The sequence below is a fragment of the Artemia franciscana genome, chromosome 15, assembly GCF_032884065.1.
Source record: "Artemia franciscana chromosome 15, ASM3288406v1, whole genome shotgun sequence".
NCBI classification, from domain to species: Eukaryota; Metazoa; Arthropoda; class Branchiopoda; order Anostraca; family Artemiidae; genus Artemia; species Artemia franciscana.
The window spans coordinates 41,577,070-41,604,460 of NC_088877.1; the positions used below are offsets into that span (position 1 = coordinate 41,577,070).

Consider the following 27,391-nt stretch of genomic DNA (forward strand, 5'->3'; position numbering starts at 1 on the left):
ATCTAGGTATTATAGGTAATGTAAGCCTGTTTCCCTGCTGGTCTTTTGATTCCTCGGCACGCCTTCTTTTTTCACTTTCTCTTTTAGCAGCAAGTCTGCTTCTGCGTTGCTCTGGTAGTTCCTCGGCATGCTTTCTGTTCTTTCTTTCTCTATCAGCCTCAAGCCTGTTTCCCTGCTGGTCTTTTGATTCCTCGGCACGCCTTCTTTTTTCACTTTCTCTTTTAGCAGCAAGTCTGCTTCTGCGTTGCTCTGGTAGTTCCTCGGCATGCTTTCTGTTCTTTCTTTCTCTATCAGCCTCAAGCCTGTTTCCCTGCTGGTCTTTTGATTCCTCGGCACGCCTTCTTTTTTCACTTTCTCTTTTAGCAGCAAGTCTGCTTTCGCGTTGCACTGGTAGTTCCTCGGCACGCTTTCTTTTCTGACTTTCTCTATCAGCAGCAAGTTTTTTGGCATAGACTCTTTGAGCATCTTCATCAGTCATTGTAAACTTAAACATTAATAGAATTCTACGCGAACATATGTCTTATATAACTTGAATGACGTCACCTTCAAAGCAAAAATGATGGCAACTAATTTCATGACGTCAGCCGAAACATGACGTCACCTGATCCACAGATCCACAGATCCACAGACAACTTATTTTTATATATATAGATATAAGTAAAAGTGTGCTAATGAATAACTTACTATTGGTATAACATTTCTGCACTCAGGTAGGAATATCAGTATAATCCATTAAGGTAGCGGATTAATGTATTAGGGTGCATTAAGGTAGGCGGATCACTATAGAATCAGGAGTTATTCAGGGTTGTATCCTATTCCATTTATACGGATTTCTTTGATGTACTTGTCCTAAGGAACAAGGCAAGAGGCTTTGGAGAATATGGTATCAAATCGGAATTGACACTTTCTTAGACTTAAATTCTACTGATGGGTTCGAGTGTTCTAGATAAAAAATATTAGCGAAGTAAAGTGATTTTTAGAGGTTTAAAGATTTATGTGTGTATTTATAGGTTGAAATCAATGTGTAGAAGACTAAGTTACTTAGAATACACAATAAATGAGGGTGAAGAGGTGACGATAGGTAACGAGGAAATCGTTAAAAAGCTTAAGTCAACTAGTATTCTTTATTAGTAAAGAAGGTGCATTCGACAAAGATATAAAAATAAGAATAGATATGACGCAGGGTATTTTTGCAGTTGAAAAAGTTTGGAAAAATGGGAAGTTTCTGTGAACCAACATTAGAAAGATAGAAGCCAGGGTATTGATATTGGTCAAGTATGGCTCTGAAAAGTGGGCGCTTCGACACACCAAATATTGTCGAAAAGAATTGCCTAAAAACCGGTTTAAGTATTCATTTGACTAACTGTGTATCAAACAGTAGCCTAAGCTCTACAAAAAGTGCGGTTCGATTTCACTTTACAGGGATACAATTAAACAAAAGCTAAGATGGCTAGACTACCTCACGATTTACAGAAGACAGATTACAAAAGGTTATTGTTTTGGCCATCCGCCTAAGGCCAAACAAAAAGCATGTCATCTCAAAAAGGGGTGGGGGAAGGTCATAATAAAGGATTACAAGAAATGTGAACTACATCGTAGGAGAAAACAACGAGGCTTCGAGTAGACTGGGTGGACAAGAAGCGTGCGCAGCTATGGTGACTTTTGTCACTTTGGTACTGCAGTGAGTGGCTGCAGTAGTAGCAGTAGCAATGGGTCACCATGATTTCCCATATTTTTATTTTGCCACCAATTAAGACTGGTGGGGTGGGGTGAAATGTTTCATACTATCTTTTTCCACTTGGGAAGTGTATTAATAAAAGAACTCCTAACTGGTATATTGATAATCAGATTATTAAAAATTTCGGACTGATCATGTCACCTTTTTGAGGCATGTCTTTTTCACATTTTAACCAACAAAACTGTATATACATATTTAGGATCTTATATCATGGTGAATGGGGCATCCAAAGACCTACAGGATGCTTTGAATGTAGCTGGTCACCCTCTGTTTAGTTTTGACCCTTCAAATGGGCAATAAAACTTTAATCCACGGTCATTAATCGATCCGCACGATGTGGCCCAAAAAACATCAAAAATATATCTTGGATACCAAAAGCAAACATTTTTTTTTTTTGTAAGAACAACTGGTTGCTTATAACAGTAAAAAAATGTTTCTTATGAAAAATCAATGTTCAACTTGAGTTTTGTTTTCTCTAAGATAATAAACTCCAACATTTTGCTCCATTTGAAAATTTCTCACTAAAATATCCAAATAAAAAGCATCTTTGAGACATGCAAGCTGGTTACTGTCACTTCCGACATAAAAAAAATACCGACACCCAAATTTTTTTTTTCAATTTTTCGACTCACTGGTGCGATTTATCAAGCTAAGTTCTGTATTGACCTTCTGGATTACCACGATTTTTTTTTTATATCACTACACCTTTTGTATCACGGTATATTCACCTTTTGAATCACTGCCCCTTCTGAATCGCCGCATATTCCTCTTTTGAATCACCAAACCTTTTGAATTACCCCGCATGAGATCTTTGAATACCGTCATAATTTAGTCCCATCACGGATGACAAATAAAAGCCAACATAAGAAATGGATAACAAGGGGCAAGTCAAGTTGTGATTAAAAGGCATAAGTATAAAAAAAGACACGGAAAAGTAGCTGATAAACACAAAAAACAGGAGGTGAAAAGTAAATTGATCCAGATGAAACGAGAGAAGAAATTCAATGGTAGACAAAAAAGCATGGTAGTAACAGATTTAAGAAGAAAAAACCTGAATAACGGCTTGTAGTGGAGTAATCGTTTTCTTTGTAGTTGGACTGCAAAATCAATACGCTGTTGAAGGGACCAAAAATGCGAGCAAAGCAATTGACGTGGAAACATATACCTAAAAAAAAATGATTGAATATAAATTTTACACCGTGGAATAAAAAAAAATAGAAATCAATATGTCAGATTTCTGTTCTTTTTAAAGAGTATACTTATTCATTAATCATTTTAATTAACCATCGAAAACAGTAGCAATAACTAACTTCTATAATGATGATATTAGGTGTGCGTTTAACTGAACCACCGTGTAAGAACCCCAAGAAACTGAACCCCTGTAAATGAACCACCATGCAACTGAAACCCTCCCATAACCAAACCCCGTGCAACAGAACCACCATGCAACTTAAACCCTCCCATAGCCAAACCCCCGTGCAACAGAACCACCATGCAACTGAAACCCTCCCATAACCAAACCCCCGTGCAACAGAACCACCATGCAACTGAAACCATCCCATAACCAAACCCCCGTGCAACAGAACCACCATGCAACTCAACCCTTGTGCAACTAAACTACTGGAATTAATTTTTCAGTATTCTAAAAATAAAAGTCAATATCAGTAGGTAAAACAGAAGTTGAAACATAAAATCGCGAAGAAAGGAAGAAAACGAGGACAATAAACAGCCAGTGAAAAAGTTGAAAAATTATGCAAATATTTTGGTCAAGACCTCTGCATGACCGTCCTCAGTGCAGAATAAAACTGATAAAAATATAAAAAAAAAACCTTAAAACAAAACACACAACTAAAATATGATGACCCATTCCTAGTAACGATGAAAGGGTAACTGAATAAAAACACAAGTCTAAATTGCTTTTCACAATTTCATCTTATGTAAAGCACTCTTAAAGGCTAATCACTTTCCAGGTAGGTTATTATCAGAGATTCTATTCGACTGCAAATCATAATTTTGTGGATGTATGCGAAACGATAATAATTCATAATTTCATCATAAATGGGACTTGGACGTTTCTCCGTTATCTCTATTGAGAGCTGCCTTTCGGTGTATGTGCTTTTTATCTCAACTGCCTCCCTAAAAACATGAATGAGACCTTTAACGGGGGCAATAATGGAGGTTTTGTCAAATAAAATAAAATGATGTGGATTGTCGTACAAATAGTCAGCCAAGGTGGAATAAAAAATATCAGCTGTAGCCCCATGACCTTGTCTGTTGAGGACCTATGTTCTGATAACCTTTCCCCTATTTGCTGTAGGGTTCTTCCAATATAAAAATGGCCACAAGAACAGAAAATTCTATAAACACTACAACCCAAAATTGGGTTGGTTTTATCTTGGCCACTGTAGAAAAAGCTCTGTGTTGTATTTGAACTTTTTAAGGTGGTGTTAAGTTTGTTTTTTAAAGATTATTTTCAGTTTATCACCAAATTTTGGAATGTAGGGTAGAACAGCGAAAAGTTTCTTCTCATCCACCAATGGAATGATACCTTTTGGGGTTTGTGGAGTTGATGCATTCTTTTCTGCCTTTTTTCGTCTTTTATCTATAATGGTTTCAAATACTTTTATGAGGTACCCATTGCAAGATAAAATGTCCTGAATATAGTTCAATTCTGAGACTATGAGAGGCTCCAAGCACATTCTCATAACTATATCATCCATCCATCCTTGGGCAGAACTAAGGTAGATAGTCACAGAACTAAGAGATGATCAAAATTTTCGGGTTGAATCATGACAGAAAATTTTCACCGGACTTGTATGCAAAACGTCGAACTGAATTTGCTTGGACTCACAGGCAAACAAGTGACCTAAGCATAATACGCTTGCCCGCTGTGAGTCTCAGGCGGACTACCGTTTTAAGATCGACAGATGACTAACAAGTCCCCTGGACTCGCAGGCGAACGGGGAGACCAATATTTTTCCAAGTGTTCTGGTAAACGGCGAGAGTAGCTAGGCCTTTCTTATTGGGCAGATACTGTGTTGAATTTTGGAGAGGTATTCCTGTATAGAGTCTCAGGCAGGTTGACCAAGTTTTAGAGTAAACACATGACAATTAAGTTGCCTGAAATCGCAGGTAAAAAAAGCGTCCAGTCCAAAGCCTAATAGGGCTCGCCCGCCCAGAGTGTCAGACGAGCGACCCAATGCATAAGCTCAGGCATCTTGTTTTAAATAAAGAATTTTGATTTGAATAGACATCAAGCAGCCACCGAGCCATGGATAATTGGAGAAAAAGCTAATACACATAGTCTAAGTGAGAGGCAAAGCTGGCATAAGCCTTTTTCAGAACTGTACAAAATGATGTCATTTTCACTTGTTGATAGATACTTTATCACCCATTCATTCATTCTTGGACAGAACTAAGGTAGACAGCCATAGAAAACTGACGGATGAAGATTTTTGGGTTGACTCATAATGGACAAGGTCCACTGGATTTGTACGCAAAATGGGGGAATGAATTTTCTTGCACTCGCAGGCGAACAAGTGACCTAAGATCTGTGGTTACGTAAGTGGTCAGGTGGTTGCTTCACACTTTGTTCACTTTTTGTTGTTATAGTAGATCAAAATTTTTATGTAACATACTTGCGACAATTATTTAGTTATAGCAAATTCAGACATCAGAATGAATCAATCACACAGACACAACAAAATGCTTTTGCGTAACTTCAAAAGTCAAACTGGAGCTTTGGAAACAGAGTTGCCACCTTGGTCAGTTCCTTAAGTAATACAATTGCCTAAATTTGCGTGCTACACAGCGATTTTCGGCGCCAGAGTTTAAAAATTAGCTGTAATAGTAAAATAGCACTTACTTAGCACCACTTTGGCAACCCTGAGCACGTGCTACAGTGCTACAAATAATGAAATGGTGCTAAAATAGCACTTTCGTGCTGCAGGTGGTAGAACTGATTGGGAACCAGTTATAAAATCGATGTTTTATTTGCCCCTTGGTACATCCTTACCCAAGTCCTAATTGAAAGGTTCATAGTTTGCAATAAAACCATCGGGCTATGATTTCAGTGACAAGCCCAATCCTAAAAGTTTCATTCAATTTAGGGCGTTACATTGATAAGTACAAAATACAAAGAAGAGACACAAATCACTGATTCGCAAAGAGCGAATCATATATATATATATATATATATATATATATATATACTAGCTGTTGGGGTGGCGCTTCGCACCACCCCAACACCTAGTTGGTGGGGGCGCTTCGCGCCCCCCCCAAGCCCCCCCGCGCGCGTAAGTCGTTACGCGCCATAATAGTTACGCGCCATTGTAGTTGTGTCCCTATGTCCCACCTGTGAATATAGATATATATATATATATATATATATATATATATATATATATATATATATATATATATATATATATATATATATATATATATATATATATATATATATATATATATATATATATATATATATATATATATATATATATATATATATATATATATATATGGTTTTAACTACGTAAAACTTGCGAATATACAACATTCTTTGCTGTCCCATTGTCTTTGCATATAAATAGATTGTCAGGTTTACCGACTCTTGAACATGCAACATATAATGGTCCATGGGAAAACAATCTGTATTCAGATCTATACCTCATGATTCTAATGATTGCCCTTGAGCTTTGTTGATGGTGATTGCTAATCGACCATTCCCTGTCCCGGTGTCCCGGTCGTCATTTATATCCCCCTGTTTCCCCCGGTGTCCCCGTTGTAGTTGTGTCCCTGTGTCCCGGTCGTCATTTATATTCCCTGTGTCCCGGTCGTCATTTGTATCCCGGTGTCCCGGTCTGTATATACATTCGTTTTTTAGTTTTGTTTTTCTCCTTTTTTTTTTTCCTTTTTTTTTTCTTTTTTAGTTTATTTAGATTTTTAGATTTTTTAGTTTTTTTATTAGTTTTTAGTTTTTTTTTCTTTTTAGTTTTTTTGTAGTTTTTACCTTCTTTTTAGTTTTGTTAGTTTTTTTTTTTACTTATGTCCTGGTCGTCATTTATACTCCCTGTGTCCCGGTGCTTTGTTGATTGCTAATCGAACATTCCTTTTGTCCTGGTCGCTTTCTCTTTGAGTGTCGTCATTTATTTTTTTCTTTTTTAGTTCTTTTAGTTTTTACCTTTTTTATTTTTTTTTAGTTTTTTAGATGAAAATTTTTTTTAGTTTTTTCCTTTTTTTCTTTTTAGTTTTTTATTGGTTTTTACCTTTATTTTAGCTTATTTTTCAGTTTTTTCCTTTTTTTTTTTTTTTTTTTTTTTTTTTTTTTTTTTAGTTTTTTACCTTTTTTTAGTTTTTTTAGTTTTTTTAGTTTTTTAGCTTTTTTACTTTTTTTATTAGTTTTTAGTTTTTTTTGTAGTTTTTGCCTTTTTTTAGTTTTTTCAGTTTTTTTTAGTTTTTTATTGGTTTTTACCTTTATTTTAGCTTATTTTTCAGTTTTTTCCTTTTTTTTAGTTTTTTTTAGTTTTTAGTTTTTTTAGTTTTTTACCTTTTTTTAGTTTTTTTAGTTTTTTTTAGTTTTTTAGCTTTTTTATTTTTTTTATTAGTTTTTAGTTTTTTTTGTAGTTTTTGCCTTTTTTTTAGTTTTTTTAGTTTTTTAGCTTTTTTATTAGTTTTTAGTTTTTTTTGTAGTTTTTGCCTTTTTTTAGTTTTTTTCTTTTTAGTTTTTTTGTAGTTTTTACCTTCTTTTTAGTTTTGTTAGTTTTTTTTTTTTACTTATGTCCTGGTCGTCATTTATACTCCCTGTGTCCCGTTGCTTTGTTGATTGCTAATCGAACATTCCTTTTGTCCTGGTCGCTTTCTCTTTGAGTGTCGTCATTTATTTTATTCTTTTTTAGTTCTTTTAGTTTTTACCTTTTTTAGTTTTTTTTAGTTTTTTAGATGAAAATTTTTTTTAGTTTTTTCCTTTTTATCTTTTTAGTTTTTTATTGGTTTTTACCTTTATTTTAGCTTATTTTTCAGTTTTTTCCTTTTTTTTAGTTTTTTTTATTTTTTATTTTTTTTAGTTTTTTACCTTTTTTTAGTTTTTTTAGTTTTTTTAGTTTTTTAGCTTTTTTACTTTTTTTATTAGTTTTTAGTTTTTTTTGTAGTTTTTGCCTTTTTTTAGTTTTTTCAGTTTTTTTTTTAGTTTTTTATTGGTTTTTACCTTTGTTTTAGCTTATTTTTCAGTTTTTTCCTTTTTTTTAGTTTTTTTTAGTTTTTAGTTTTTTTTAGTTTTTTACCTTTTTTTAGTTTTTTTAGTTTTTTTAGTTTTTTAGCTTTTTTATTTTTTTTATTAGTTTTTAGTTTTTTTTGTAGTTTTTGCCTTTTTTTAGTTTTTTTAGTTTTTTAGCTTTTTTATTAGTTTTTAGTTTTTTTTGTAGTTTTTGCCTTTTTTTAGTTTTTTTAGTTTTTTAGCTTTTTTATTTTTTTTTATTAGTTTTTAGTTTTTTTTTGTAGTTTTTGCCTTTTTTTAGTTTTTTCAGTTTTGACGTCACCTGATCCAGTTTTTTCAGGTGACGTCACCTGATCCACAGATCCACACACAGACAACTTATTTTTATATATATAGATATATATATATATATATATATATATATATATATATATATAGATTTAACTACGTAAGACTTGCGAATATACAACATTCTTTGCTGTCCTATTGTCTGTCCATATAAATAGATTGTCAGGTTTACCAACTCTTGAACATGCAACATAATAATTGGCCATGGGAAAACAATCCGTATTCATATCTATACCGCATTTTTCTAACGATTGCCCTTGAGCTTTGTTGATGGTGATTGCTAATCGAACATTCCCTGTGTCCCCGTCGTCATTTATATATCCCCCTGTGCCCCCGGCGTCCCCGTTGTAATTGTGTCCCTGTGTCCAGGTATCCCAGTCTGTAATTTCTCTTTGAGCGTCCCGGTCGTCATTATATTCTCTCTGTCCCGGTGTCCCGGTCGTCGTTTGTGTCCTGGTGTCACGGTCTGTAGTGTCATCTTATAATGACGTCATATACAAAGCCTTATATACTTATAATGACGTCAAATGCAAACCCACAAACAAACAAACATGCATATATACAACTTATTTTTATATATATAGATACAGTTTCCTTTTTGTTTTTTTTTTGTTTTTTAGCTTTTTCTTTTCTTAGTTTTTTTCTTTTTTAGTTTTCTTTTTTTTAGTTTCTTCTGTTTATTGATTTGTTTTCTTCAGTTTGTCAATGTTCATTCTAACATTGACACTTGGAAAAATCTTTACGTGCCAAGCATGCTAAAGCTCCAACAATTTATAATAATTTTGGGTATCTGTTTTAAGGTTTTCGAATTACTTTAATCTATTGTCAAAATATATTGAAATATTTGTGCAATTCCCAGTTTATTTTTATTTTTTTTTAGTTCTTTAGCTTTTTTTAGTTTTTTTTTTAGTTTTTTATCTTTTTTATTTTTTTACGTTTTTTCTTTTTAGGTTTTTTTCTTTTTTTAATTTTTTTAATTTTTAATTTTTTTTTAGTTTTTTATTTTCAGTTTTTTTTTAGTTTTTTACCATTTTTCTTTTTTCGAATTACTTTAATCTATTGTCAAAATATTTCGAAATATTTATGCAATTTCCAGTTTTTACATTCTAGTTTGTTTTCTTTTATATATATAGAAGATATAATCTGGCGTAACGGACAGACAACTTATTTTTATATATATAGATATATATATATATATATATATATATATATATATATATATATATATATATATATATATATATATATATATATATATATATATATATATATATATATATTATATATATATATATTTATATATATATATATATATATATATATATATATATATATATATATATATATATATATATATATATATATATATACGACTGCCTGTCCATGGATTATTCTTTATGGTTGATTGTGTATGGCTATGCTGTTTGACCTATGTGATTGAATGGATGAGTAGGGTTAAGGCCTCATTCAAGTGCTGATCTGTATTAATCACTAATGTAGGAAAACAGTCTTCCTTTTCTCCTTCTATCTTTCTTTTTTTTATGAGTTTGTGCTGTTGAACTGGTGATTTCTCTTCTCATCATATATATATATATATATATATATATATATATATATATATATATATATATATATATATATATATATATATATATATATATATATATATATATATATATATATATATATATATATATATATATATATATATATAATATGTATATATTATTTATATATATAATACCAGAATTTCTTTTATAATTGCAGGTCAAAATTTCTGGGCAATCCCTTATAACAGTAAATCACTCACTTAAATTCCTATCAAGCTGACTTAGAGATGCAGAGATCCGACACATTAACAATCAAATATTAATAACAAACAGTAAACAAATGTTAATAGGTTGCCCCTCCTCAAGTTCAGAAGCAACCCTTTCCCCAAAAAAAATTTATCTGGAAGTTCCATTTCGACCCCCCAGCCATTAGACAAAACAGGGTAGACCTACTGAACCTATAACTTTGGCAATACCCACATACGGAAAGAAAAATCGAATCTCAATTTTAGTCAGATTTATCATCAATCTACCACTACTAATAACAACTCGCTGCAGAAACAAGCCACCTGATGCCAACACACCTCCGTATACTCCTCTTCCATCCCAATCTATTAAAAGCCTTACTTTTTACACCCTCCCAACAAGTTAAAATTTCGATTAAATCCTTCCTTAAGAACTCCTCCCACCCGATTGTGGATGAACTGCTTTTTGTTTAGCTTTAGATACATGGCCAAAAAGGACAATCCTTACCAATCTGTCGTCGGTAATCCATAGAAAATGTCCTAGCCATCTCAACCTATCTTTCTTTAAAGCCCTTGAGAACGAGATAGAGCAGAAGCTTTCGTGCACCTTATTGTATGAAATACGGTCAGTCAGACAGGTACTGAAAACGATCCGTAGGTAATTTCTCTGGAATACATCTAGAAAATCCTAGAAACATCTAGAAAATCCGTCTTTCAGAGCGTCCACGTTTCAAAACCCTAATTGACCACTGTCATCACTCTAGCTTCCAATATTCTAATCTTGGTTCCCAGACTTATCTTCTAATTCCACCAAACTTTTTAAAATTGTGAACAAACACTCTGGACCTTGGGTAAACTACTTTTTACATCTTCACTGCGTCCACCATATTTGCTAATCCTATTAACCAAAAAAAAACATAAGGGTAGTGGAATCGGACTGGGATCCCTATAGGGTGTTGCCACCTTTAAATATTGTTTGATGTTTGGTTGACACCTTTTGTGAACTAATATGCACAAATAAAAGGCTTTTTTCACCAACTCTACTAATTGGACTCAAAGGATATATTCAGCTTGAATTAGAATCTTGTGCAGTTTGTGCAATGAATCATTGAGCTCAAAAGATATATTCAGCATCAATTAGAAATGTTGTCAAGTTTGTTAACGTTATAAGATCTACTAATTGAGCTCTAACTCCACTAATTGAGCTCAAAAGATATATTAAGCTTGAATTAGAATCTTGTGCAGTTTTTTAACGTTATAAGATCTACTAATTGAGCTCTAACTCTACTAATTGAGTTCAAAAGATATATTAAGCTTGAATTAGAATCTTGTGCAGTTTTTTAACGTTATAAGACCTACTAATTGAGCTCTAACTCTACTAATTGAGCTCAAAAGACATATTAAGCTTGAATTAGAAACTTGTGCAGTTTTTTAACGTTATAAGACCTACTAATTGAGCTCTAACTCTACTAATTGAGTTCAAAAGATATATTAAGCTTGAATTAGAAACTTGTGCAGTTTTTTAACGTTATAAGACCTACTAATTGAGCTCTAACTCTACTAATTGAGCTCAAAAGACATATTAAGCTTGAATTAGAAACTTGTGCAGTTTTTTAACGTTATAAGACCTACTAATTGAGCTCTAACTCTACTAGTTGAGTTCAAAAGATATATTAAGCTTGAATTAGAATCTTGTGCAGTTTTTTAACGTTCTAAGATCTACTAATTGAGCTCTAACTCTACTAATTGAGCTCAAAAGACATATTAAGCTTGAATTAGAAACTTGTGCAGTTTTTTAACGTTATAAGACCTACTAATTGAGCTCTAACTCTACTAGTTGAGTTCAAAAGATATATTAAGCTTGAATTAGAATCTTGTGCAGTTTTTTAACGTTCTAAGATCTACTAATTGAGCTCTAACTCTACTAATTGAGTTCAAAAGATATATTAAGCTTGAATTAGAAACTTGTGCAGTTTTTTAACGTTATAAGACCTACTAATTGAGCTCTAACTCTACTAATTGAGCTCAAAAGACATATTAAGCTTGAATTAGAAACTTGTGCAGTTTTTTAACGTTATAAGACCTACTAATTGAGCTCTAACTCTACTAATTGAGTTCAAAAGATATATTAAGCTTGAATTAGAAACTTGTGCAGTTTTTTAACGTTATAAGACCTACTAATTGAGCTCTAACTCTACTAATTGAGTTCAAAAGATATATTAAGCTTGAATTAGAAACTTGTGCAGTTTTTTAACGTTATAAGACCTACTAATTGAGCTCTAACTCTACTAATTGAGCTCAAAAGATATATTAAGCTTGAATTAGAAACTTGTGCAGTTTTTTAACGTTATAAGACCTACTAATTGAGCTCTAACTCTACTAATTGAGTTCAAAAGATATATTAAGCTTGAATTAGAAACTTGTGCAGTTTTTTAACGTTATAAGACCTACTAATTGAGCTCTAACTCTACTAATTGAGCTCAAAAGATATATTAAGCTTGAATTAGAATCTTGTGCGGTTTGTTAACGTTAAAAGATCTACTAATTGAGCTCTAACTCTACTAATTGAGCTCAAAAGATATATTAAGCTTGAATTAGAATCGTGTGCAGTTTTTTAACGTTATAAGATATTGCTCAGAAGGTTGAACATACAACTGTGAAAGTTTTTCATATGTTTTTTCCTCCTTTCTTCGCTTTTTTTCTTTTTAATAGTTTTCAGATTCCAATACTATTTCCTTGTAAGTTTATTGGCTTTTTCTTCCTTAAATGCAAACCTGTTTTAAATCTGAAGCCTAAATGCCCTGCCTAATTAAGTTTATTTGCAACACCCTAATATTTTCTATCTGTTTCAAGTTCATAATGTCAAAGGGCCTACATAGATGAATCAGTCATTTTGAAAGGACAACTGTCAGGGTGATGTGATAAACCAAAGCATTAAATATAAAAAATTGCAATGGAATCGGAAATTGTTTATGTTAAAATTTTAATTTCTATGGACATTGGACTAAATCTGCAGTTGGATGAAAAACAGAAATTTTAAGAACTAAAAAGAGAAAAAAACTCAAACAAAAATTTTTTTTAGCCATTTTTCATGGTTCGAATGTTATTTTTGTTCTGACGATTTTTCATCTATTATGTCTTGCCAGTGTGGTCTGTAACCAGGAAATTGTTCATGTTAAAATTTTTATTTCTATGGACATTGAACTAAATCTGCAGTTGGATGAAAAACAAAAATTTTAAGAACTAAAAAGAGAAAAAACTCAAACAAAATTTTTTTTAGCCATTTTTCATGGTTCGAATGTTATTTTTGTTCTTACGATTTTTCATCTATTATGTCTTGCCAGTGTGGTCTGTAACCAATTCCACGATTATATAAAAAAGAGCAGAGTGATAGTCAGGTTTCAGGCAACTGAGAAGAGTTCAGGTATATTCAAAGTCAGGGCCATATCCAGGATTTTTTTTCGGTTATTTAAAAAAAAGAATTCCGGAGGGGGGGGGGTACAAAAAAGTTTAAAAAAGCATCACATATTTTTTATATTCATTTTTGTTACATTTTCTACGAGTACGACAGCCATTTCGAGGGGGGATTATTACCTCCAACCCCCCCAAGGATATGGCCGAGCCGTTGTTCGAAGCCTTTGCAAATCTGACAGTAACCTTGTGCAGGAAATTACTTCAATGAACTAAGAACACTGTGAAGGAATGTATGCATACTCCCTGAAACTCACAGTTTAACTTTTCAGTTAGATGTATATATCCAGTACATTGACTAAGCAGAAATTTTTTAACTTCTTGTTTCATTCTTGGCATACACTAGACTGGTTATAAGGTTACATACAGCCTTGCCTCTATCAGTACTGCTCCCCCTCTCCCTCCAGGTGGGTCAGGAGATTGAAAACCAAGCCAGAACAATTTCTCAAGATGGATGCTGCAGTGCAAATGTCGTCTTAGAAGATCTTTTTTTTGAAGAATCTAAGACACCGTCGTGCAGAAATACTGGCGTTACCTTACTTGCCAGACGGCACGGAAAGAACCAAGTTTATGTAGAGTGAGCTAGTTGAGACTCATATGAGTATAAAGAATAACACTTACGCTAAAGGGAAAACAAGATAATTTGTAAACGGCAAGGGAGTTAATAGTAGTACAGGAGATACTTTAAGGATATCACGAGGAATTTTGTCGTATATCTCTATCTCCTTTCTTGTCAAATGTTGGAGACTGCCATTCTCAGATAGTCGGGCTAATCGTGCAACTCTTGCAAATTCCTGTAAATGAAAATAGGAAAAACAACATGTAATAAAAAAAACAATTGTAATAATAAATAAAAAAAAACAGATAAAATAGAATAGATGAAGAAGTGAAAATAAAAAAAAATCAACAACTACCACTACAAATACGTCAAAGCATTAAACCTCATATGGCAATCCCTTCTCATTTATCCCCCTGTGTCTAAATGTTTAGTTTTCCCTCCTCCCTCCAGGGAATCCTAAAAAATATTAAGTCATTTTCAGGAGCAGTCAGCTTTTCTTTTAAGCCACTTTAGGTTTCAGCAGATTCTAAAGACACGATCTTTGCCTATTCCGAAAAAAATTCTAAGCCACCGAAACCACTCTTTCATGACACAGGTATTGACTGGCGTTAAACAGTCTGTTCGCAGAAGAAAACGTTCGCAAGTGATTCAAAATCAAAAAGTTTGGTTAAAAATTAACGACGACTCGATTAAAGCAAAACAGTCCTCTGCAATAAAAAAAAAATTAATAATAATTTTTTGGCATGATCTCGACTATGAAAATCAAAATAACTAAACTTTCAATTTATATTCGTAAAAAAATCGCATTTGCATTCATTTCTTACCAAAGACTACAAGGCCGAACTTTTTCTAATATATATATTATATATATAACACTCAAAGTGAGGAGCGACATTAAAACTTACCAACAGAGTTGCCTCCTCCTTCATATTTCACTCTTCACGCTTAAGATTTTTAGTAATTTAAAAAAGCTTCTTAATCTTATTAAACGACCCCTTGTGTCTCAGGAGTCGCTCTTAAAGAATTAGGACAAAAATTCAAAATTTAGCGTAAAGAGCGAGGTACTGAGAAGGGGGCAGTCACACAAGGGATAATTTCTGGTGATAAGCTTTAATGCTGCTCCTTGCTTTCAATTTAAAAAAAAAAACTTGTTTTATTTATTTAAGTTCTGATAATTTTTCAAATTATGCCAGAAAATTCTCCTCCCCCTCGATGAAAAATCACCACTGACGACAAATCCCTCAATGAAACGTTTCTTCCTCGTAAAATACCTCCCAGATATTTCACCGGCACTGAAAATTCCCCCTCCCCCGAAAAAAAACTTCCTGCAATTCCACCCGAAAAATTCTCCTCAGCCTACTTTCATTTGAAAAAAAAAAACATTTTCATTGAATTTCAGATTATTTTTCAAATTGCGCCTAAAATCCATCTCCGTTGAAAATTTCTCAAAGAACCCCCCCCCCCCCCAGTGAAAAGTTACTCTCGCGGAAAATTCCCTCACAGAGAATTTACCACACGAAAAATCCCACTCCCACGGAAAAATCCCAGAAACAGTTCCAATCCCCCTCAAAATTCTTCCGGTAAATCTCTATATGTAAAATCGAGTTACCAAAGAGAAATTAGGACAAATAGAAACATTCGGATGAGCCCTCTTCTGATCTTCTTAGACTATTGGTTTAATACAATCACCCTTGGGAAGAAAAAGTAAATAAATAAGCACCCATCCGTGATTTTTATTCTGCCGCAAAAAAAATCGACATTTTTCCAGATGGGAGGTCAAAACCTCTACACTAGGGCTCGCTGATGCACCGAATTTGATGGTGGACTTTTCCTTAAGATTCCTAGACCCTTTGGGGGTGTTTTCCCTCCTTTTTCGAAAATCAGACAAAATTTCTCAGGCTCGTAGATTTTGGAGGGTAACATTAACCTTATTGAGCTTTACATATTTGGCATCAGCATACAAAGCAAATTTAGTTATGTATGAATTGTTCTCGAAATTCTATTTTTGGAGTTTTTCGGAGTTTCGATTACTATTCGGCCGAATCACTCCTTACTTACAGTTCATTAGAATGAACTGTTTTAGTAATAAAATTCATGTAATCATTCTGAGAGGCAGGTAGTCGAGAATTTATTTGCAGGGGCAACATATAAAAAAAAAGAAAAAACAAATAGTCAAATTATGGAAATTAAAATAAATTGTCTATGTATCAGGAGATACGTCCCCCCTCCCACCGTGTGTGTGCCTGCAGAATGAAAATATAAAAAGGATTTAAAGGTAAAATTGTGTTTCTAAGACATCATTTTCCCTTTAATAATAATAATAATAATTTATTTTTAACCCACATCATAACAAGTTATGGCACTTGTGGAGTAACAAAAAGACAAAAAAAAATGAAATACACTACAAGTAAAATACACTACAAATAGAAAAAAAACATTACGCTACAATGAGATTAACCGAACAGACGGACCAAAGGATGATAAGGCGATAAACGATAAAAAACTGATTCCGACAACCTTCCATACATGAGGGCCAACTTTGCACTTATATCAGGGACATCAAACTTACGAATTATCTTCCTATTGCTATACCAAGGGGGGAGATAAAGTAAAAATTTACAATATCTGAAATAAAAAATCCAAATCTGATTAACATCGTTTTTCTTTAGAAGGGGATAATGACCAGAAAGATAAAGGACAGAATGATCACAAAATGTAGCATATAGTCTACCGAGTGCACGTCTATTATACTTCCCTCGATTAGCAACTATCTTAGAATAGCCCATTTGAATTTTCTTTTGAACATCACGAACAGTGCACTGCCGTAGGCAAGAAATTAAATTAGTAACAGTAATGTCCAACCACCGAAAGGTGGAAACAAAGGGTATTGAAAAACCGCGACAAGCTAAGGGAGCATTAGAGGAAGTCGGACCATTAAAAACTAGAAATTCACATTTCTCAACATTAAGAGAAAGACCAATATTAGAAAATAGACGTGAAACTTTTGAGATCATAAACGAGAGACCTTGCTTATTTTTACACAAAAGTAAAAGGTCATCTGCATAAGCAAGATAAGAAACATCTGAGAGTCCAATAAAATGATTTGATCTAATTTCATCTAAAATACCAGAAATGCACATTTTGAATATACTAGGTGATAAAACCCCTCCCTGCTTGACACCTCGACATAAACGGACAAACGGAGATCCAGATTTATTAATTCGGAGAAAAGAATTCTCATACCAAAAACGAAGAAGAAAAATGACTGAAAGATTTACACTATTATTAAAAGGGGAAAAAAAGCTTGACTGTGAACTACATTGTCAAAAGCTTTAGAAAGGTCCAAAGTACACATATAAAGTGGCGACCCCTCAGCCATGCTATTCTTAAGGGCGGAAGAAAGAGCACGGTGTGCATGTTGACAACCAATACCAGCTTGAAACCCGAATTGATTCGATCCGAAATTTATATTTTCATTTAAATGAGGAATTAAAATATATTCAAGGATTTTACTCAAGTTACACGTAGTGGTTATAGGGCGATAAGATGAACATTGAGAAGGGAGTTTTCCCCGCTTTAGAATTGAGGTGACATTTCCACAAAGAAAGCTATCCGGAACCAGAGAAGATGTTAAACACATTTGGAACAACAACTGCAAATGAAATAAAAGAACAACACACTTTAGATTTATATTATTTACACTAATACCATCAATATCAATGGATGAAGATTTCAGTTGCTTAATTGCATTTTCAACAGCAGTTATTGATACTGGAATAATATGGCCCTGATGAAGCGAAGGCGGTAGAATTTTAGAAAGTAACCGCGAATAATGTGACTGCACAAAAAAATTAATTTTTGAAAAAATTCCCGAATAGTAAACATACCAAGTTGAACTAGAATTCGAATCACTATTATAAAGATCGCTTTTATCCAGCTTCTCAGAATTGATCAATTTAGACCAATCCTTTTTAGAGGCTGGAAATTCCATACCCTTATAACGAATAGATTTAAGGTACTTTTTATAATCATTCTTTGTTTTCTGTTTTATATCCGCAACAGACCCCGTTATAGGTCTACCACAATCAACCCAAATTCGAAGCCAAAGTTTTGCCTTATTTTTAAAATTCTTTAGTTCAGGATCGGCAGCCCATATAGATTTCCGCGTTTTTATACGAATACGTTCCTGGGGAACCGCAATATTTTCAGCTTCTTTCATACATCTAATTATATCATCATAATATGTATCAAGATCACGCTTACTACCCTTTACTTGCAATTAAAGTAGATGATAAGGCACACGAATACAATTAAGCAGTGTAGATAAGGACAATATATATAAAGCAATATCGGCTCTTTTCCAATTGCTACATTTAAACCATTAAGAATTCCCAATAGGGGCAACATTGCAAAGGTTACGTTTCAGTTCAGTAGTAAATGAAAGCGATATATGGTCAATGTCATCAGACTCAATATCAACATGAATGAACTGAATTATATGAACTGAAGTATATGAACTGATTACTCAGTAATGAACTGATTATATGATCAATATTAGAAACACTACCAGATTGATGGATATAGGAGTATGATAAATCTTTCTTCAGAATCACGTAAGGGGGCATGCACTCCAATATTTCTCGGGATCGATAACTTTGTTCATCCAAATCCGTGTTAAAGTCACCAAGAACTATAAAATCAAGTTTATTTTCCTTGACACGATTCATCACGGACTTTAAAGACTTGCATGTAATAGCAAATTTATTTATTGACTCCACTGTATTATTTTTATATGGAAGATAAACATTAGCAAACACAGTACTATTTACTCTAACAGCAAGAATGTGCTTATCCGAATAAAAAAGGGATGGGTTCGAAAGATCAATACATTTTTTAAAAATACAGGCCAGGCCTCCAGAAGGGCGGCCACACGTGGTAACAGCATCAGAAGTAAAAACCGAATGAACAGAGCTCCGGTGAAGGGAATTTCTGCTAGAGGCAGTTAACAAAGTTTCTTGCAGGCAGATAACGTCGAAGTTCTCGTACAGATCGTCAATATAAGCATATTTATTTTTTGTGCCATTGATATTGTGCGATATGATTGAAATTTGTAAAGTCATTTAGAGGTTTGTTGACTAGCAAAACCACGGAGAACGGAGCATGACATGCTAAAGGACACGTGTCCACCATTGCAATTGGCACATTTTGGTGAGGCATTGCATGGATTTTCTTTTGAACTAATATGAGGGCCGGCACAACGAGCACATTTGGGCGCAGGACTGGGACAAGAAGACTGGAAGTGATGGGGCGATCGGCACTTAAAACATCACTTTGGAATTTCCTTAAACTCACTCAGTCTAAAGAATTCATAACCAATTCGTACACCGTCTTTGAAATAAGCTGCTTTAGCAAAAGAATCCACAAAATCAAGCTTAACTGTTTTCGAAGAGCCAAGCCTTTTGGCAGCAACAATACCGCTACAATTTGTGAAAGACTGAATCGCATAATCCTCTGGAACACCTTTTATAATGGCTGAATATTTCTAAGAAATTTCTTTGGTTGACGTACCGGCGAGAATGACGGGAACAGATGCACGGAAGTCTTCGGCAGCAGATTTATCAATATTTACATACCACTTGTCGTGAACCGGGCGAATACTGGATACAAGTTCATGGCCACTGATTTTATCAATAGCGTCTTTCCTTTTAATTGGATCCGATAGATGAGACGGCACTTGAGAGACGACAATAGTGGTTGACTGGCGATTAGAGCCTATAGGTTTTGGTAACTGAGGGTAATTGAGACTATAATTGTCCAACTTAGCTGACACAATTTGAACAAGTTGATGAACTTTAGAGGCCAATTGTGTGCGTTAATTTTCCCTAATCAATGCCATCAATGTATTAATAATTGTATCATTATGAATTGAACTATGACATTTTTGGTCATTGGCACAAAGATAATGGATTAACAAAATTTAAGAAAAAACTTAAAAATTTCTTTAAATTTAAAAAAAATTATTTTAAAGAAAAAATTTAATTTTAAATTTTTTTACTTTTAAAAAAAAATCTTAAATATTTAAGATGGCTTATTTTACTAAGTAGCATAGAAATTGCACGGTCAAAAATTGTGAATCAAAACATAATAAAAATAATGTCTATTTTATTATATTTCGTTTGCTAAGAAAAATTTAACACTGGCTAGACATTACAGCAAAATCAAGATGAGTGAAAAAACAAGAAAATCATTTATCTTGTTTCCATTATCCAGAATCTCCTAAAAAAGCAATAGATAAAGAAAGCATTTTTTAAATTAGAAAATAAAAAGTTGAATGTCTCATTAATCAGCTTTCTGTGGGTAGGTAGTGGGGTGGGTAGTATGCTAGCCGATCACACTCCTAGATTAGAAGTCAATCGCCATGATCCTGAGAAAAAGGAGCTTTCATTTAATTCGTACCCATTTTCTTCTGCAATCGCATAGAAGAATAGAAGTCAAATAGAACAGAAAATAAAATACATAAAAGCTTTCCTTAAAAACTATAATAATTTTATAGATTTAACTATCCAAAAACCATACAATGAGCTATTCAAACAAAAAAAGAGCAAAACACCTTCACCCTAAATAATCTTGGCTCTTTCTTTTAAGTTATTTCTATTATGTAACTTTAATATTGCACAACATTACAACTCTTCAAGCATTTTTTTTTCAGATATGAAGTTTAACAGACTCTCATAGCAGTCCTACTATTATTTATTTCTATTATCCTTTATTACAAACTAAACTCTGAAAATAGCATGATAGAATGAGAAGTAACTCATTTCCCGGCAGCATTTAAGCCCTAGTAAGTGCAGTACGCAAGCGTACTGTTAAATTAGTAATAGTTTCAAGTTCTTTAATAATCAATTTAAAAAAAATAATAAAACTATTAAATTAATGATCCACAGTGACGTTAATTCGTGTGTGGGTTGTAATCTCAACAATAAATAACTAACACTGTCTCCAAATGCCGGAAAAAAATAACATAAAAAATAAAGGGGCCTCCACCCCAGAATTCAAGTTAAATTAATAATTACTAATTAAAAGATTCTTTAAACTAATTTTATTATTAGCCAGGGATTTATTCAAATCTACAAAACTGTGAATTTATTCCGATTATGCATAATGTTATGCCCTGGTGAAAAACGGGTCCTTTCAGATTTTCTTAAAGGCTGTCGAAATGCAGAGCTGCCACGGGTTAAAGAAGCATGTAAAATCTGATTATCATCTTGAAAAAATATGCTATAATAATTAAAAATAATCAGGAAAAAGACGTTGAACACATTTTGTCGTATAATAAAATAGAGTGGAAAGATGGAAAAAGACTCAGTGGAATAATGTTAAAAATTTGATACGATTTACCTTGGTAAGAATAGGGGCTAGGCTAATAAAAAAAGGGGAAGAATATGAGCTTTAAAAGTATTCAAAAAAATAATGGGACAGTAATCTATATATGAATGTACTAGAGAATGAGGAAAAATATTTCAGGGCTAAAAATGGCAGAAAAAATTTCAGATGATTCATCATTATCATGTTTCTTGACAGTTTCATTTAAAGAATGACTTAAACAAGTACTTGCCAAATCAATGATTTAAAAATATCAAAAAGTAATAATGATACTCGAAGTTAATGTCAAACTAATCAAGAACCCAATCAAATTGTTTAGATGATTCCGAACAGTTACAATATGGTATTCGACTCTTAAACTGTTTCTTCTTTGAATATAAGATATTGGAAGGCGGATCGATGAAGAATAGAAGGATCGTCGACTAGATGGAACAAGCTCCTTTTTTGTTTTCACGAACATCCTTGTTATCATTCACCTCCAACTTAAGCCTTCTACCCTTTTTACCCTTGGAAAAAACTATAGGCACAAAGGCGAAGTCAAAGGTGATATGAGATGCAATGGGTAGTCATTGGAAAGACTAAAAATAAGAAAAAGGACTAAAGAAAAGAAAAAGTACTTGAAAAAAAGGACTAAAAAGAAAAAGACTAAAAAGAAAACTGAACATACCGAAGAGAAGAAAAATGTTAAACTAATGCTTAATTATTCCCATGTTTATCTGTATTGCATTTGTTCCTGTGTCTCTTTTACATTGTACTTCTGTCTTGTCTATGGTTTGGGGGTCTCCCGCCGCTTCGTCAAAAGTTCCTCTCTCCGTTCGTATCTCCAACAGAAAAATCCTTGCTTGTGCGGCCTCGTAGTGGAATCAAGGTAGGACTTTCACTAGTTTTCCTAAGCAAACCTGTGACCGCTAGCAGCGCTGCAGGGTGACCTGGAAGAGTAGCACCCCTCGAAAAAAATTATAGCCTAGTAAACGACACGGCATTTGCACTGATTCAGATTGACTGATAATTCTTCTTAGTTTGGTGGGCTCTTTTGAGCTGAAAACCCCCTTCCTAGCTGATTTTATCTATTATGAGTTGCCTCCCCGTAGTAGCAGTAGGCATGTAGTGGAACTTATTTGGCTTGGGATTGTCTGTGCAGTATTTCTACTCTTATTGATAGAAGAGCATCGCCAAGGGCGGAAAACCATGTTGTGACTAAGATAGCCCCAGGATTGCACAAAGCCTCCATTCAACTGCAGGTCCCAGGGACTTCCTGCTGTACGGTTCTAAGCTAGCTTAAGCGCTTCGTGCAGACTTGATAAGATGTGTTATTACCCGTCCTCCACTGGTTCTGGAGTCCGGTATCAGAGGATTATTCAAGCAGGAGGGGATAATAGGTGATAATGTCCTTAGGTGACAATAGCATGGATCTTAGAGGGGCTTGAAATTCCCAGCTGAAGGTCTCGTACTCTGCTTATTAGCAGATATGAGAAGAGGTTCAGTTGTGTCTACTGATCTTGCGACGTTTATGATCATGGCCATTACAACTGCTTGAGGAATATAAAAAAAAATTCCAGACATTACAACAATTCGCCATCAAAGTGAAAGTCCTTGAGTTGGAGTTATTCCTTATAGCTCCATATTAAGATTAGGTTTGATAAATTAAGAACAGTTGATATTTCAGCCATTAAAACAAGAAAAAGAATATTTATATTAATTTTACAAAAATGCTGCAACAAAAAATGCAATCACCTATCTTTATTAAATTATAATCTCGTTTCTGTTTTTACGTTTAGTACAAAACATAGGTAATGTAGTGTATGTGGAATTTATTGAATTTTACTGCTCAAATCTAGCCTAGTCTAGGCTAGAATTTCGGTCTTATACTTTTTTTTTTTTCCGAAATACGAACTCAGTCTATCTGAGTCTGTGATAGTAAATTGTTTGAAATGAACATCTATCGTATCTATATTAATCCTGGTATTTGGTCTGATTAACAAAATTTAGGACCTCAACAAAAATATAAAGGCAAAGAATAGTGCATTGAAATTTACAGTCCCTACTGGCGGTGCTGATCTCCCTTTCATGGCTCTTCAACCAGTAAACGCAATAGGGAGTTGGGGGCCAGCATCCTGTACTTTGACACACCGTTTGTGTTGACGTCCCTCAGATATCTCCAGGTACTCATTTAGAGCTAGGTCTACTCTGACTGAGCTTACAGAGTCACGCCATTGACCCTGAGTAACCAGGAACACCAAGACTCGAACCCCTGTCCTTACGGACAAAGGGTCTCAAGTCTAGCGTGCTAGCCCCATAGGTAGGACAGCAACCTCAAAAAAGATCAAGAATACAAGAAAAATTGGTTAACAAAGAAGAAATATCATACCGCAGACGCAAAACAATGGAGAAACATATTATTATGGCTATATATTGGACCATCGTGGGAAGTGGGCGGTCTGCGTTGTCAGAAAAGTTATCATGATATTTCAAAAGAGCACAAAACAAGGAATCCACCGATACTACTTTCATTTTATTATATCTTTAGATGCAATCAACCGCTGCCAATTTACCAAAAATGATTTAAAATTTGGATAACAAACAAAGAAAACATAATAAACAGAAACACCCTGCCTATAAGAAGATTAGAGCTTCATTGTTTTCTTTGGTAATATTCTACTTTGGCTCCTCAACTAAAAGAAACATTTTGACAAAATAAAATTAGGACTTTTAAAATAAATCTCTTGGGTATTCGACTGACTAACCGTATTTCAAACAATAGGTTGTACGGAAATTGTGGTTCGATCCTACTTTCTAGGGCAATAATGAGAGAAAGCTTGAGATGGTTAAAGGGCGTAAAGAGAGAGGCTTTGAATAAATTAGGATAGAGGAGGAGCGGGCGTAGTTGTGTTTGCCTCAGGCGCCTTGGTGCTGTAGTGAATTGTTAGTAATAGTAGTTGTAGTTTTCTAGATTTCTTATCGTATCATACGATCTGAACAACGATTACGGATGAACAAAGCTCAACATAACCTCATGACACCCATTAAAAAAAAATGTACAACCCCAAGACTGAAGGCCTTTTCCCCATCGCAACACAAACAAAGAGATAACATTCCATGAGTGCCTGTATAACTGGATTATATATTTTTTCTGGTCAAGTTTTCACACTAGTTGATTCATGCGGTTCATTTTGCTTTATCTTTTTTGCTACAATATTTCAGCTGTTCAAAAACTGATAATACAAAACAGTGTTGAGAAAAACAAATTCTAAAATTAAAAGGATGCTTATTTCCTTTTTTGCAGGTTAACAAGCACCTTGGATGATTCCTGTAAAAAAAATATCACACTAAAAAAAAACACGTTAAACAACTCCAGTTTTTTTTTAACAAATAGGTTTTTTTTCTTAATTTGCATATATAATGACACTATATGCTAGCCAGCAGGCCTAAAAGCGTATAATAAGCAATAGAAAAAGAGGAAAAACACCAACCTTAACGTCACCATAAAAATCTTTGAATCCCACGGAAAAAACTCTGTAAACCTTCATTGCTTTTGGGAATTTTTTCTGCAAGATTTCTTCATATTTGCCAATAAAATCTAAATATCTTTTGAAAACTTTTCTTTTTGCTGTATCTTTTATCTGGATTTTCGTAGATCGCAAAAACCGTCGAATTTGGCTCATATTAAATCCAGGCCTAGAAAATAAAAATTCCTAAATTTAAATAATAGAAAGTAAAAGTTGGAAAAGTAAGAAAAATAAAGAACTAAAGTCTATTGGAAATTTTAAGCAGCATAAAAATAACGAAAAATCCATAAAAAAAATGGATTTTCGTAGATCGCAAAAACCGTCGAATTCGACTCATATTAAATCCAGGTGTAGAAAATAAAAAGTCCTAAATCTAGATAATAGAAGGTCAAAATTGGAAAAGTAAGACAAAAGAGAAAGTCTGTTGGAAATTCTAAGCAGCATGAAAATAAGAAAAGGTCATAAAAAAACAAATTTTCGTAGATCGCAAAAACCGTCGATTTTGGCTCATATTAAATCCAGGTCTGGAAAATAGAAGTCTTAAATCTATATAATAAAAAGTCAAAATTGGAAAAGTAAGACAAAAGAGAACTAAAGTCTATTGGAAATTTTAAGCAGCATAAAAATAATGAAAAATCAACGATAAAAAATTGATTTTTGTAGATAAAAAAAAAACGTCGATTTTGGCTCATACTAAATCCAAGCCTAAAAAATAAAAAGTCCTAAATCTAGATAATAGAAAGTCTAAATTGGAAAAGTAAGACAAAAAAAGAACTGAATTCTATTGGAAATTTTAAGCAGCATAAAATAAGGAAAAATTCATATAAAAAAATAGGTTTTTGTAGATCGCAAAAACCGTGTAATTTGGCTCATACTAAATCCAGACCTAGAAAATAAAAAGTCCTAAATCTAGATAATAGAAAGTCAAAATTGGAGAAGTAAGACAAAAAAGAACTAAAGTCTATTGGAAATTTTACGCAGCATAAACATAAGAGAGAAGAAGAGAGATTACCTGAGTTTATTAGAGTTATGACTAGAAGATCTTGAGCAAGAAAATCATTTTGAAGACTTGCCAATTAGGCATTTTTAAAAATTCAGATTATAAAACAAAAAGTCCATGCTTAAAGAATTCAGTGGACTGCAAAGAATTAAGAATTCCAAATGACAAAAAGAATACCTTCAATAAATCGTTTTTTTTTGCAGAGAAAGTGATCAAAATCTTCCTTTTTTCAACTAAAAATTTATTTATTCATTTGCGAAGCTAGTTTTAAAATCATTTGCAGCTTTGTCGGGTTTCATAATTTTTCAAATATTCGTTTGCATCACGAGTTTTTTTTTTTTTTTGTTCGTCTTAACTTTAGATACGTTGAGAAAAAGAACAGGTTTAACAATTCGTTTTTTGGCAGAGAAAATAATCAAAATTTCGGTTTCAGAATTAAATATTTTTTATTTGCGAAGCTAGCTTTTAAATTCTTTTTAGATTTGTTGGTTTTAGTGTATTTTTCAAATTTTCTTGTCTTCAGGTGTTATTTTTGTTTAGTTTTTATATCTTAATTTTGGACGTGTTGAGAGAAAAAATGCCATTAACAATACACTTTTTTGCAGAGAAAGTGATCAAAATATTTAGTTTCTGAATTAAAAATTTATTTATTTCTTGAGCTAGTTTTGAAATCCTCTGTAGACTTTATAAATTCGTCAAATTTCCTTTATTTTGTTTTTTTTAACTTTGGACATGTAGAGAAATATAACATGTTTATCAAACAAATACAACGTAGAGACAATAGGGAAAATTTCAAGACAGTGGAAATTATTTCTGTAGATATTTCGGCCCTATGTCCAAGGGCCGTCTTCAGCACAATACAAGAATAAGAGAGAAACTATATATATATATAAAAGAACTTACATCAAATTGTGAGGATTAAAAACTAAATAATTAAAAACACTTTTTAAAACTTTTTTTTATTTAAAAAAAAATATAGCCCTAGCATCCTTACTTCAACGAAGTTCAACCAGGACTGGCGAAAAGAATGAAATGAAAATATAAGCTCATTCAAACTGAAGAGAATAAAATGATTAGATGCAATTTCTTAAAGCTAATCTTGCTTGTTTAGCAGCCTGTCTCAAAGGCCTTTTCGTTGTTGGTTCAGTACCATTGTAAATCGGTTTAGTAAAATATTTTGTTAGATCATTTTTAATTAAATTTGAGTATAAAGAATTTAGTGAGTATTCCCCCAAGTCCCTGTTCAAAGAAATATTTTTATTTATTTTGAGATTAATTTCAATTGATTCTCGAACCACCTGTTTTATTCCCAAATCATTACTAATGAGTGAAGAGTTTTCAAAATGTATAATGTGGGATGGATTATTAAATATATGC

The 27,391-nt window shown here is 33.1% G+C and overlaps 1 protein-coding gene across 1 annotated transcript in view; it reads right to left on the reverse strand.

The window, feature by feature from the left end:
• Positions 1–26,936, reverse strand: part of LOC136036491 (LETM1 domain-containing protein 1-like) — a 48,484-nt gene extending 21,548 nt beyond the window's left edge. Inside the window, exons 1-4 of the mRNA XM_065718762.1 lie at positions 26,918–26,936; positions 24,979–25,183; positions 14,188–14,360; positions 2,790–2,903 (exon numbers count right to left, since the gene is read on the reverse strand). Coding sequence (XP_065574834.1) covers positions 2,790–2,903; positions 14,188–14,360; positions 24,979–25,183; positions 26,918–26,919 — 494 coding nt within the window. The 5' untranslated portion in view covers positions 26,920–26,936. The remainder of the gene's footprint in view (positions 1–2,789; positions 2,904–14,187; positions 14,361–24,978; positions 25,184–26,917) is intronic.
• Positions 26,937–27,391: the final 455 nt, after the last annotated feature.